The sequence below is a fragment of the Eucyclogobius newberryi genome, unplaced genomic scaffold (assembly GCF_026437365.1).
Source record: "Eucyclogobius newberryi isolate DKJ021-1_F unplaced genomic scaffold, fEucNew1.0.hap1 SCAF_14, whole genome shotgun sequence".
Lineage (NCBI taxonomy): Eukaryota > Metazoa > Chordata > Actinopteri > Gobiiformes > Gobiidae > Eucyclogobius > Eucyclogobius newberryi.
Genome location: NW_027315768.1, coordinates 1,907,164 through 1,920,805, shown reverse-complemented (window position 1 = coordinate 1,920,805; position 13,642 = coordinate 1,907,164). Strand labels below are relative to the sequence as shown.

At 61.5% G+C, this 13,642-nt stretch overlaps 1 protein-coding gene across 1 annotated transcript in view; it reads right to left on the bottom strand.

Annotated features, from left to right (window-relative positions):
- Positions 1-13,642, bottom strand: part of cryl1 (crystallin, lambda 1) — a 68,532-nt gene that overhangs the window by 34,180 nt on the left and 20,710 nt on the right. The window contains exon 4 of the mRNA XM_072444160.1: positions 2,270-2,431. Coding sequence (XP_072300261.1) covers positions 2,270-2,431 — 162 coding nt within the window. The remainder of the gene's footprint in view (positions 1-2,269; positions 2,432-13,642) is intronic.

Genomic DNA, 13,642 nt, shown 5'->3' with positions numbered 1-13,642 from the left:
TCTACCCAGCCAACTGTCATCAATCCATCGTCGCTCCACCATCGCTCCACCATCGCTCCACCGTCGCTCCATCTTCGATCCATCGTCGCTCCATCGTCGCTCCATCGTCGCTCCATCGTCGCTCCATCGTCGCTCCATCGTCGCTCCATCGTCGCTCCATCGTCGATCCATCGTCGCTCCATCGTCGCTCCATCGTCGATCCATCGTCGCTCCATCGTCGCTCCATCGTCGATCCATCGTCGCTCCATCGTCGCTCCATCGTCGCTCCATCGTCGCTCCATCGTCGCTCCATCGTCGCTCCATCGTCGCTCCATCGTCGATCCGTCGCTCCATCGTCGCTCCATCGTCGATCCATCGTCGCTCCATCGTCGCTCCATCGTCGCGCCATCGTCTCTCCATCGTCGCTCCATCGTCGCTCCATCGTCGCTCCATCGTCGATCCATCGTCGATCCACCATCGCTCCATCGTCGATCCATCGTCGCTCCATCGTCGCTCCATCGTCGCTCCATCGTCGCTCCATCGTCGCTCCATCGTCGCTCCATCGTCGATCCGTCGCTCCATCGTCGATCCATCGTCGTTCCGTCGTCGATCCGTCGCTCCATCGTCGATCCATCGTCGCTCCATCGTCGATCCGTCGCTCCATCGTCGCTCCATCGTCGCTCCATCGTCGCTCCATCGTCGATCCATCGTCGCTCCATCGTCGATCCATCGTCGCTCCATCGTCGCTCCATCGTCGCTCCATCGTCGATCCATCGTCGCTCCATCGTCGCTCCATCGTCGCTCCATCGTCGATCCATCGTCGTTCCATCGTCGATCCATCGTCGATCCATCGTCGATCCATCGTCGATCCGTCGCTCCATCGTCGATCCGTCGCTCCATCGTCGCTCCATCGTCGCTCCATCGTCGCTCCATCGTCGCTCCATCGTCGATCCATCGTCGATCCATCGTCGCTCCATCGTCGCTCCATCGTCGCTCCATCGTCGCTCCATCGTCGCTCCATCGTCGCTCCATCGTCGCTCCATCGTCGCTCCATCGTCGATCCATCGTCGCTCCACCGTCGATCCACCGTCGCTCCACCGTCGCTCCACCGTCGCTCCACCGTCGCTCCATCGTCGATCCATCGTCGCTCCACCGTCGATCCACCGTCGCTCCACCGTCGCTCCACCGTCGCTCCATCGTCGCTCCATCGTCGCTCCATCGTCGCTCCATCGTCGATCCATCGTCGCTCCATCGTCGCTCCATCGTCGTTCCATCGTCGATCCATCGTCGATCCATCGTCGATCCATCGTCGATCCGTCGCTCCATCGTCGCTCCATCGTCGCTCCATCGTCGCTCCATCGTCGATCCATCGTCGCTCCATCGTCGATCCATCGTCGCTCCATCGTCGCTCCATCGTCGCTCCATCGTCGCTCCATCGTCGCTCCATCGTCGCTCCATCGTCGCTCCATCGTCGCTCCATCGTCGCTCCATCGTCGCTCCATCGTCGCTCCATCGTCGCTCCATCGTCGCTCCATCGTCTCTCCATCGTCGCTCCATCGTCGCTCCATCGTCGCTCCATCGTCGATCCATCGTCGCTCCATCGTCGCTCCATCGTCGCTCCACCATCACTATTATCAGTAAAGATTCTTTCATATTCCATTGTTGGGGCGTGGTTCTTGCAAGTGAATTCATGTTGCTTTGGATTTTGTTTTCAATTAATAATACAAACTTTTCATGAGTTGTCTTTGACTTTTATTATATTTAAGTGTGACAAACATGCAAAAATATGAAGAAAAAAGGACTTTTTTTCACACCACTGTATTTTGATATGATCTTGAAGAAAATGTACTACGCACCTTTAACACAGCATTTGAAGATTTTAAATACACTACATATTAAATGTGGGGTGCACGGTGGAAGAGCAGTTAGTGCTCTTGCCTCCCAAGAAGGAGATTGTGGGTTTGATTACCGGGCCGGACCAACATCACATGACCTCTCTGGGCGGAGTCTGTTTGTCCCCTGTGGCCTCCTCCCACCGTCCAAACACTTGTGTGAGGCACAACGATTAACTCGAAATTGCTCCTAGTGAATGAATGTGACTGAATGTTGGTCTGTGTGTCCATGTCCCTGTGTTTCCCTGAGCCGGCCCCTGTCCAGGGTGTACCCCGCCTAAGGCCCATAGTCATTGGGATAGGCTCCAGTCACCCACGACTTCGAACGGGAACAAACAGTAGAAAATGAATGCATGAATATTTAAGTGTGTCAGTTTGGAAGACAGAAGAAGACAAACCGGGTGAGCCACCAGGCAGCGCCTCTGGTCCTGCACTTTGGAGAATACCGCACTGGGCACCAGACAGGAAGTGGAGCTGCTCAGGATGACATCACTTCCCACCAGGCCTTCGATGTCCAGGAACACGTTCTGTTTGACCTCAAGGTCTTCAAATACACACTCCTAAACAAAGAGAGGGCTGCTGTCAGAAAGGTGCTGAGGATGGACCTGGAAAAGCATGTCAGGACGTTAACTATTAATGCCAAGAACAAAAGTCAATCATTTATGGCTCTGGAGCAGTGCTGTCTGTGAGTTGTCACTGTGGAATTAGGAAATGAACCCTTTCAAACGCCATGTCATCGGAGTGTTTGTGAAAACCTTCTTTACAATAGTGTCCAACTGATTTGTTTTGAAAATTATTTTTTAATTTTGCCACAGACACTGCAAGACAGAAGAGAAGGTGTTCCAGGGTCAAATGTCAGTATCCACAATCACTTTTTATGTGGGGACAAAAATCAGGTCCTCATGCGGTACATCCTTCAATATTAGATCAATCACATGGTTAAGGTCAGTGGGTTAGGCTCAGGGTCAGTGGGTTAGGCTCAGGGTCAGTGGGTTAGGGTCAGTGAGTTAGGGTCAGTGGGTTAGGGTCAGTGGGTTAGGCTCAGGGTCAGTGGGTTAGGGTCAGTGGGTTAGGGTCAGTGGGTTAGGCTCAGGGTCAGTGGGTTAGGGTCAGTGGGTTAGGCTCAGGGTCAGTGGGTTAGGGTCAGTGGGTTAGGCTCAGGGTCAGTGGGTTAGGGTCAGTGGGTTAGGGTCAGTGGGTTAGGGTCAGTGGGTTAGGCTCAGGGTCAGTGGGTTAGGGTCAGTGGGTTAGGCTCAGTGGGTTAGGCTCAGGGTCAGTGGGTTAGGGTCAGTGGGTTAGGGTCAGTGAGTTAGGGTCAGTGGGTTAGGGTCAGTGGGTTAGGCTCAGGGTCAGTGGGTTAGGGTCAGTGAGTTAGGGTCAGTGGGTTAGGGTCAGTGGGTTAGGCTCAGGGTCAGTGGGTTAGGGTCAGTGGGTTAGGGTCAGTGGGTTAGGGTCAGTGGGTTAGGCTCAGGGTCAGTGGGTTAGGGTCAGTGGGTTAGGCTCAGGGTCAGTGGGTTAGGGTCAGTGGGTTAGGCTCAGGGTCAGTGGGTTAGGGTCAGTGGGTTAGGGTCAGTGGGTTAGGGTCAGTGGGTTAGGGTCAGTGGGTTAGGCTCAGGGTCAGTGGGTTAGGGTCAGTGGGTTAGGCTCAGTGGGTTAGGCTCAGGGTCAGTGGGTTAGGGTCAGTGGGTTAGGGTCAGTGGGTTAGGGTCAGTGGGTTAGGCTCAGGGTCAGTGGGTTAGGGTCAGTGGGTTAGGCTCAGGGTCAGTGGGATAGGGTCAGTGGGTTAGGGTCAGTGGGTTAGGGTCAGTGGGTTAGGCTCAGGGTCAGTGGGTTAGGGTCAGTGGGTTAGGCTCAGGGTCAGTGGGTTAGGCTCAGGGTCAGTGGGTTAGGGTCAGTGGGTTAGGGTCAGTGGGTTAGGGTCAGTGGGTTAGGCTCAGGGTCAGTGGGTTAGGGTCAGTGGGTTAGGCTCAGTGGGTTAGGCTCAGGGTCAGTGGGTTAGGGTCAGTGGGTTAGGGTCAGTGGGTTAGGGTCAGTGGGTTAGGCTCAGGGTCAGTGGGTTAGGGTCAGTGGGTTAGGCTCAGGGTCAGTGGGATAGGGTCAGTGGGTTAGGGTCAGTGGGTTAGGGTCAGTGGGTTAGGCTCAGGGTCAGTGGGTTAGGGTCAGTGGGTTAGGGTCAGGGTCAGTGGGTTAGGGTCAGTGGGTTAGGCTCAGGGTCAGTGGGATAGGGTCAGTGGGTTAGGGTCAGTGGGTTAGGCTCAGGGTCAGTGGGTTAGGGTCAGTGGGTTAGGGTCAGTGGGTTAGGGTCAGGGGGTTTGGGTCAGGGTCAGTGGGTTAGGGTCAGGGTCAGTGGGTTAGGGTCAGTGGGTTAGGGTCAGTGGGTTAGGGTCAGGGTCAGTGGGTTAGGGTCAGTGGGTTAGGGTCAGGGTCAGTGGGTTAGGCTCAGGGTCAGTGGGTTAGGGTCAGTGGGTTAGGGTCAGTGGGTTAGGCTCAGGGTCAGTGGGTTAGGGTCAGTGGGTTAGGGTTAGTGGGTTAGGCTCAGGGTCAGTGGGTTAGGGTCAGTGGGTTAGGCTCAGTGGGTTAGGCTCAGGGTCAGTGGGTTAGGGTCAGTGGGTTAGGCTCAGGGTCAGTGGGTTAGGGTCAGTGGGTTAGGGTCAGTGGGTTAGGCTCAGGGTCAGTGGGATAGGGTCAGTGGGTTAGGGTCAGGGTCAGTGGGTCAGGGTCAGTGGGTTAGGGTCAGAGTCAGTGGTGGAATGTCCCCACAAAGCATTGAGCCGTCCATCCATAAGAATGTGTCACTGTGTGCGTCACAAAGCACAGAACCGGACCTGAGGGTGTCAACACCTCCATGACCTTTGGCTTGAATAATGACAGTCCCAGTCCAGCAGAATGTGACAGAATAACTCAATTTAAAGGTCCCATAACATGCAAAATCGACTTTTCAGAGCTTTTAACCTTCTTACTTTGCTATTTGTGCTTCATTTATGTCCAGAGTGTTTTTAGATTGATTCCCGCAGTGTTTAGCTTTAGTACAGACTATCTCCTTTCCTCCAATCTACAAACTGACGGGGGGTGGGGCAAGACCGCGTCATAAGGGCAAGCACGCCTCATCAGGTAAAATTGCAATTTTTTGAGCAAAATTGACAGAGAGAGAGAGAGCGGTGCATCTGAGCGACTCCTCAGACATCGCAGAAGTACCCAACCTTTCTATACTTGATTAGACCCATGATCTCAAATTATTACATCATAAAATCTAATTTTTAAGGATTAAGATTGTATGAAGTATTAAAATAGAATGTTGTGATGTTATCTAAAACCCAGCCACAGGAGAAGAGGTGCTGAGGCCCTGAAACCCTGCACAGTGAGCTCAGCAGGTATGATCTGAGTCTGCTCTGAACAGCACCATTGTGCCTCCGGGACAGGCCCAAGTCCACACTTCTGGTGCCATCTTAGGACACAGAGCAGAGCTGCAGTAAATGGATCAGCAGAGATAAACATGGACCTGTCTGTCCCTCCAGCTCGTCCCCACAGCCCAGTCCTCATTGTCCCAAACAGCATATTTAAAGAGTTAAAGTGCCACTCAACATTTGTGCCGGAGCCTTCTTCAGCCAAAGCAACATTTAAAAAATGCTCCTCTGTGGGCGGTGCCTGGAGGTTTGGGGGAGGAGCTGGGGGTGTCAGATGTGCACTAAAATAAAGTTTTGGTGTTAAGTGGCTCTTTAACGACATTTTTATTTGCTAAAACTCATTTTGTGTGTGATATATTATATTTCCAATAATCTGCAATACTGAAACTACTTTATGCTACTAACACAAAAACACAAAAGCAGGTGAATGGCATTAACCCCTTGGACTTTTTCTATATTTATTCCATTTTGTCCACCATCTTATAAGAGGGAAGTCTCGAGCTGCTTGATCGGCTGTACATAAAAATAAAGCTTTAGCCTCTTATTTCCACTCAAATCTCATCCTGGAAAGAATCAGGGTCAGTTTTGACTCCAAAGCCACAAGTAAAAAATGACTCTCAAATAAAATGAAAAATCAATTTCCCCTAAAAGTCATTTTTAGTGAATTTACCTTCATATTTTAAAAGAGAATTGTCAAAACCCAATAAATGCTAAAAATAGTGTCAATCAGACCCCACCTCCAGACCCCACCTCCAGACCCCACCTCCAGACCCCACCTCCAGACCCCACCTCCAGACCCCACCTCCAGACGCCACCTCCAGACCCCACCTCCAGACCCCACCTCCAGACCCCACCTCCAGACCCCACCTCCAGACGCCACCTCCAGACCCCACCTCCAGACGCCACCTCCAGACGCCACCTCCAGACCCCACCTCCAGACCCCACCTCCAGACCCCACCTCCAGACCCCACCTCCAGACCCCACCTCCAGACGCCACCTCCAGACCCCACCTCCAGACGCCACCTCCAGACGCCACCTCCAGACCCCACCTCCAGACCCCACCTCCAGACCCCACCTCCAGACCCCACCTCCAGACCCCACCTCCAGACGCCACCTCCAGACGCCACCTCCAGACCCCACCTCCAGACCCCACCTCCAGACCCCACCTCCAGACGCCACCTCCAGACCCCACCTCCAGACGCCACCTCCAGACGCCACCTCCAGACCCCACCTCCAGACCCCACCTCCAGACCCCACCTCCAGACCCCACCTCCAGACGCCACCTCCAGACCCCACCTCCAGACCCCACCTCCAGACCCCACCTCCAGACCCCACCTCCAGACCCCACCTCCAGACGCCACCTCCAGACGCCACCTCCAGACCCCACCTCCAGACGCCACCTCCAGACGCCACCTCCAGACCCCACCTCCAGACCCCACCTCCAGACCCCACCTCCAGACCCCACCTCCAGACGCCACCTCCAGACCCCACCTCCAGACCCCACCTCCAGACCCCACCTCCAGACCCCACCTCCAGACGCCACCTCCAGACCCCACCTCCAGACCCCACCTCCAGACGCCACCTCCAGACGCCACCTCCAGACCCCACCTCCAGACCCCACCTCCAGACGCCACCTCCAGACGCCACCTCCAGACGCCACCTCCAGACCCCACCTCCAGACCCCACCTCCAGACCCCACCTCCAGACGCCACCTCCAGACCCGACCTCCAGACGCCACCTCCAGACCCCAGCTCCAGACCCCAGCTCCAGACCCCACCTCCAGACCCCACCTCCAGACCCCAGCTCCAGACCCCACCTCCAGACCCCACCTCCAGACGCCACCTCCAGACGCCACCTCCAGACGCCACCTCCAGACACCACCTCCAGACCCGAGCTCCAGACCCCAGCTCCAGACGCCACCTCCAGACCCCACCTCCTGACCCCACCTCCAGACCCCACCTCCAGACCCCACCTCCAGACCCCACCTCCAGACCCCACCTCCAGACGCCACCTCCAGACCCCACCTCCAGACCCCACCTCCAGACCCCAGCTCCAGACGCCACCTCCAGACCCCAGCTCCAGACCCCACCTCCAGACCCCACCTCCAGACGCCACCTCCAGACCCGACCTCCAGACGCCACCTCCAGACCCCACCTCCAGACCCCAGCTCCAGACCCCACCTCCAGACCCCAGGTCCAGACCCCAGCTCCAGACCCCACCTCCAGACCCCACCTCCAGACCCCACCTCCAGACCCCACCTCCAGACGCCACCTCCAGACCCCAGCTCCAGACCCCATCTCCAGACCCCAGCTCCAGACCCCACCTCCAGACGCCACCTCCAGACCCCAGCTCCAGACCCCACCTCCAGACCCCACCTCCAGACCCCACCTCCAGACGCCACCTCCAGACGCCACCTCCAGACCCCAGCTTCAGACCCCACCTCCAGACGCCACCTCCAGACCCCAGCTCCAGACCCCAGCTCCAGACCCCACCTCCAGACCCCACCTCCAGACCCCAGCTCCAGACCCCACCTCCAGACCCCACCTCCAGACCCCACCTCCAGACCCCAGCTCCAGACCCCACCTCCAGACCCCACCTCCAGACCCCAGCTCCAGACCCCACCTCCAGACCCCACCTCCAGACGCCACCTCCAGACCCGACCTCCAGACGCCACCTCCAGACCCCAGCTCCAGACCCCAGCTCCAGACCCCACCTCCAGACCCCACCTCCAGACCCCACCTCCAGACCCCACCTCCAGACCCCAGCTCCAGACCCCACCTCCAGACCCCAGCTCCAGACCCCACCTCCAGACCCCACCTCCAGACGCCACCTCCAGACCCCACCTCCAGACGCCACCTCCAGACCCCAGCTCCAGACCCCACCTCCAGACCCCACCTCCAGACCCCAGCTCCAGACCCCACCTCCAGACCCCACCTCCAGACGCCACCTCCAGACGCCACCTCCAGACCCCACCTCCAGACGCTACCTCCAGACGCCACCTCCAGACCCCACCTCCAGACGCCACCTCCAGACGCCACCTCCGGACCCGAGCTCCAGACCCCACCTCCAGACGCCACCTCCAGACCCCACCTCCGGACGCCACCTCCAGACCCGAGCTCCAGACCCCACCTCCAGACGCCACCTCCAGACCCCACCTCCAGACGCCACCTCCAGACGCCACCTCCAGACCCCACCTCCAGACGCCACCTCCAGACCCCACCTCCAGACGCCACCTCCAGACCCCACCTCCAGACCCCACCTCCAGACCCCACCTCCAGACGCCACCTCCAGACCCCACCTCCAGACCCCAGCTCCAGACGCCACCTCCAGACCCCAGCTCCAGACCCCACCTCCAGACCCCACCTCCAGACGCCACCTCCAGACCCCACCTCCAGACCCCACCTCCAGACCCCACCTCCAGACCCCACCTCCAGACCCCACCTCCAGACGCCACCTCCAGACGCCACCTCCAGACCCCACCTCCAGACCCCACCTCCAGACCCCACCTCCAGACCCCACCTCCAGACCCCACCTCCAGACGCCACCTCCAGACCCGACCTCCAGACGCCACCTCCAGACCCCAGCTCCAGACCCCAGCTCCAGACCCCAGCTCCAGACCCCAGCTCCAGACCCCAGCTCCAGACCCCACCTCCAGACCCCAGCTCCAGACCCCACCTCCAGACCCCACCTCCAGACGCCACCTCCAGACGCCACCTCCAGACACCACCTCCAGACCCGAGCTCCAGACCCCAGCTCCAGACGCCACCTCCAGACCCCACCTCCTGACCCCACCTCCAGACCCCACCTCCAGACCCCACCTCCAGACCCCACCTCCAGACGCCACCTCCAGACCCCACCTCCAGACCCCACCTCCAGACGCCACCTCCAGACCCCACCTCCAGACCCCACCTCTAGACCCCACCTCCAGACCCCAGCTCCAGACCCCACCTCCAGACCCCAGCTCCAGACCCCACCTCCAGACCCCACCTCCAGACGCCACCTCCAGACCCGACCTCCAGACGCCACCTCCAGACCCCACCTCCAGACCCCAGCTCCAGACCCCACCTCCAGACCCCAGGTCCAGACCCCAGCTCCAGACCCCACCTCCAGACCCCACCTCCAGACCCCACCTCCAGACGCCACCTCCAGACCCCAGCTCCAGACCCCACCTCCAGACCCCAGCTCCAGACCCCACCTCCAGACGCCACCTCCAGACCCCAGCTCCAGACCCCACCTCCAGACCCCACCTCCAGACCCCACCTCCAGACGCCACCTCCAGACGCCACCTCCAGACCCCAGCTTCAGACCCCACCTCCAGACGCCACCTCCAGACCCCAGCTCCAGACCCCACCTCCAGACCCCACCTCCAGACCCCACCTCCAGACCCCAGCTCCAGACCCCAGCTCCAGACCCCACCTCCAGACCCCAGCTCCAGACCCCAGCTCCAGACCCCACCTCCAGACCCCACCTCCAGACCCCAGCTCCAGACCCCACCTCCAGACCCCACCTCCAGACCCCACCTCCAGACCCCAGCTCCAGACCCCAGCTCCAGACCCCACCTCCAGACCCCACCTCCAGACCCCAGCTCCAGACCCCACCTCCAGACCCCACCTCCAGACGCCACCTCCAGACCCCACCTCCAGACGCCACCTCCAGACCCCAGCTCCAGACCCCACCTCCAGACCCCACCTCCAGACCCCAGCTCCAGACCCCACCTCCAGACCCCACCTCCAGACCCCACCTCCAGACCCCACCTCCAGACGCCACCTCCAGACCCCACCTCCAGACGCTACCTCCAGACGCCACCTCCAGACCCCACCTCCAGACGCCACCTCCAGACGCCACCTCCAGACCCCACCTCCGGACGCCATCTCCAGACCCGAGCTCCAGACCCCACCTCCAGACCCCACCTCCAGACGCCACCTCCAGACCCCACCTCCAGACGCCACCTCCAGACCCCACCTCCAGACGCCACCTCCAGACCCCACCTCCAGACGCCACCTCCAGACGCCACCTCCAGACCCCACCTCCAGACCCCACCTCCAGACCCCACCTCCAGACCCCACCTCCAGACGCCACCTCCAGACCCGACCTCCAGACGCCACCTCCAGACCCCACCTCCAGACCCCAGCTCCAGACCCCACCTCCAGACCCCAGGTCCAGACCCCACCTCCAGACCCCAGCTCCAGACCCCACCTCCAGACCCCACCTCCAGACCCCACTTCCAGACGCCACCTCCAGACCCCAGCTCCAGACCCCACCTCCAGACCCCACCTCCAGACCCCACCTCCAGACCCCACCTCCAGACGCCACCTCCAGACCCCACCTCCAGACCCCACCTCCAGACCCCACCTCCAGACCCCACCTCCAGACCCCACCTCCAGACGCCACCTCCAGACGCCACCTCCAGACCCCACCTCCAGACCCCACCTCCAGACCCCACCTCCAGACCCCACCTCCAGACCCCACCTCCAGACGCCACCTCCAGACCCCACCTCCAGACCCCACCTCCAGACGCCACCTCCAGACGCCACCTCCAGACCCCACCTCCAGACCCCACCTCCAGACGCCACCTCCAGACGCCACCTCCAGACCCCACCTCCAGACCCCACCTCCAGACCCCACCTCCAGACCCCACCTCCAGACGCCACCTCCAGACCCGACCTCCAGACGCCACCTCCAGACCCCAGCTCCAGACCCCAGCTCCAGACCCCACCTCCAGACCCCAGCTCCAGACCCCACCTCCAGACCCCAGCTCCAGACCCCACCTCCAGACCCCACCTCCAGACGCCACCTCCAGACGCCACCTCCAGACGCCACCTCCAGACACCACCTCCAGACCCGAGCTCCAGACCCCAGCTCCAGACGCCACCTCCAGACCCCACCTCCTGACCCCACCTCCAGACCCCACCTCCAGACCCCACCTCCAGACCCCACCTCCAGACGCCACCTCCAGACCCCACCTCCAGACCCCACCTCCAGACGCCACCTCCAGACCCCACCTCCAGACCCCACCTCTAGACCCCACCTCCAGACCCCAGCTCCAGACCCCACCTCCAGACCCCAGCTCCAGACCCCACCTCCAGACCCCACCTCCAGACGCCACCTCCAGACCCGACCTCCAGACGCCACCTCCAGACCCCACCTCCAGACCCCAGCTCCAGACCCCACCTCCAGACCCCAGGTCCAGACCCCAGCTCCAGACCCCACCTCCAGACCCCACCTCCAGACCCCACCTCCAGACGCCACCTCCAGACCCCAGCTCCAGACCCCACCTCCAGACCCCAGCTCCAGACCCCACCTCCAGACGCCACCTCCAGACCCCAGCTCCAGACCCCACCTCCAGACCCCACCTCCAGACCCCACCTCCAGACGCCACCTCCAGACGCCACCTCCAGACCCCAGCTTCAGACCCCACCTCCAGACGCCACCTCCAGACCCCAGCTCCAGACCCCACCTCCAGACCCCACCTCCAGACCCCACCTCCAGACCCCAGCTCCAGACCCCAGCTCCAGACCCCACCTCCAGACCCCAGCTCCAGACCCCAGCTCCAGACCCCACCTCCAGACCCCACCTCCAGACCCCAGCTCCAGACCCCACCTCCAGACCCCACCTCCAGACCCCACCTCCAGACCCCAGCTCCAGACCCCAGCTCCAGACCCCACCTCCAGACCCCACCTCCAGACCCCAGCTCCAGACCCCACCTCCAGACCCCACCTCCAGACGCCACCTCCAGACCCGACCTCCAGACGCCACCTCCAGACCCCAGCTCCAGACCTCAGCTCCAGACCCCACCTCCAGACCCCACCTCCAGACCCCACCTCCAGACCCCACCTCCAGACCCCAGCTCCAGACCCCACCTCCAGACCCCACCTCCAGACGCCACCTCCAGACCCCACCTCCAGACGCCACCTCCAGACCCCAGCTCCAGACCCCACCTCCAGACCCCACCTCCAGACCCCAGCTCCAGACCCCACCTCCAGACCCCACCTCCAGACCCCACCTCCAGACCCCACCTCCAGACGCCACCTCCAGACCCCACCTCCAGACGCTACCTCCAGACGCCACCTCCAGACCCCACCTCCAGACGCCACCTCCAGACGCCACCTCCAGACCCCACCTCCGGACGCCACCTCCAGACCCGAGCTCCAGACCCCACCTCCAGACCCCACCTCCAGACGCCACCTCCAGACCCCACCTCCAGACGCCACCTCCAGACCCCACCTCCAGACGCCACCTCCAGACCCCACCTCCAGACGCCACCTCCAGACGCCACCTCCAGACCCCACCTCCAGACCCCACCTCCAGACCCCACCTCCAGACCCCACCTCCAGACGCCACCTCCAGACCCGACCTCCAGACGCCACCTCCAGACCCCACCTCCAGACCCCAGCTCCAGACCCCACCTCCAGACCCCAGGTCCAGACCCCACCTCCAGACCCCAGCTCCAGACCCCACCTCCAGACCCCACCTCCAGACCCCACTTCCAGACGCCACCTCCAGACCCCAGCTCCAGACCCCACCTCCAGACCCCACCTCCAGACCCCACCTCCAGACGCCACCTCCAGACCCCAGCTCCAGACCCCACCTCCAGGCCCCACCTCCAGACCCCACCTCCAGACCCCACCTCCAGACCCCAGCTCCAGACCCCACCTCCAGACCCCACCTCCAGACGCCACCTCCAGACCCCAGCTCCAGACCCCACCTCCAGACCCCACCTCCAGACCCCAGCTCCAGACCCCACCTCCAGACCCCACCTCCAGACCCCACCTCCAGACCCCAGCTCCAGACCCCAGCTCCAGACCCCAGCTCCAGACCCCACCTCCAGGCCCCACCTCCAGACCCCACCTCCAGACCCCAGCTCCAGACCCCACCTCCAGACCCCACCTCCAGACCCCACCTCCAGACGCCACCTCCAGACCCCAGCTCCAGACCCCACCTCCAGACCCCACCTCCAGACCCCAGCTCCAGACCCCAGCTCCAGACCCCACCTCCAGACGCCACCTCCAGACCCCAGCTCCAGACCCCAGCTCCAGACCCCACCTCCAGACCCCACCTCCAGACCCCACCTCCAGACCCCAGCTCCAGACCCCACCTCCAGACCCCACCTCCAGACCCCACCTCCAGACCCCACCTCCAGACCCCACCTCCAGACCCCAGCTCCAGACCCCACCTCCAGACCCCAGCTCCAGACCCCACCTCCAGACCCCACCTCCAGACCCCAGCTCCAGACCCCAGCTCCAGACCCCACCTCCAGACCCCACCAGCTTTACTCATTCACACATGGAACAAAGACACTTTCCTCTGTGCAGAGCTTGTGATTAGAGCCAAACAGACGTCAGAGTCTAAAACTCCAGCCACAGGTTT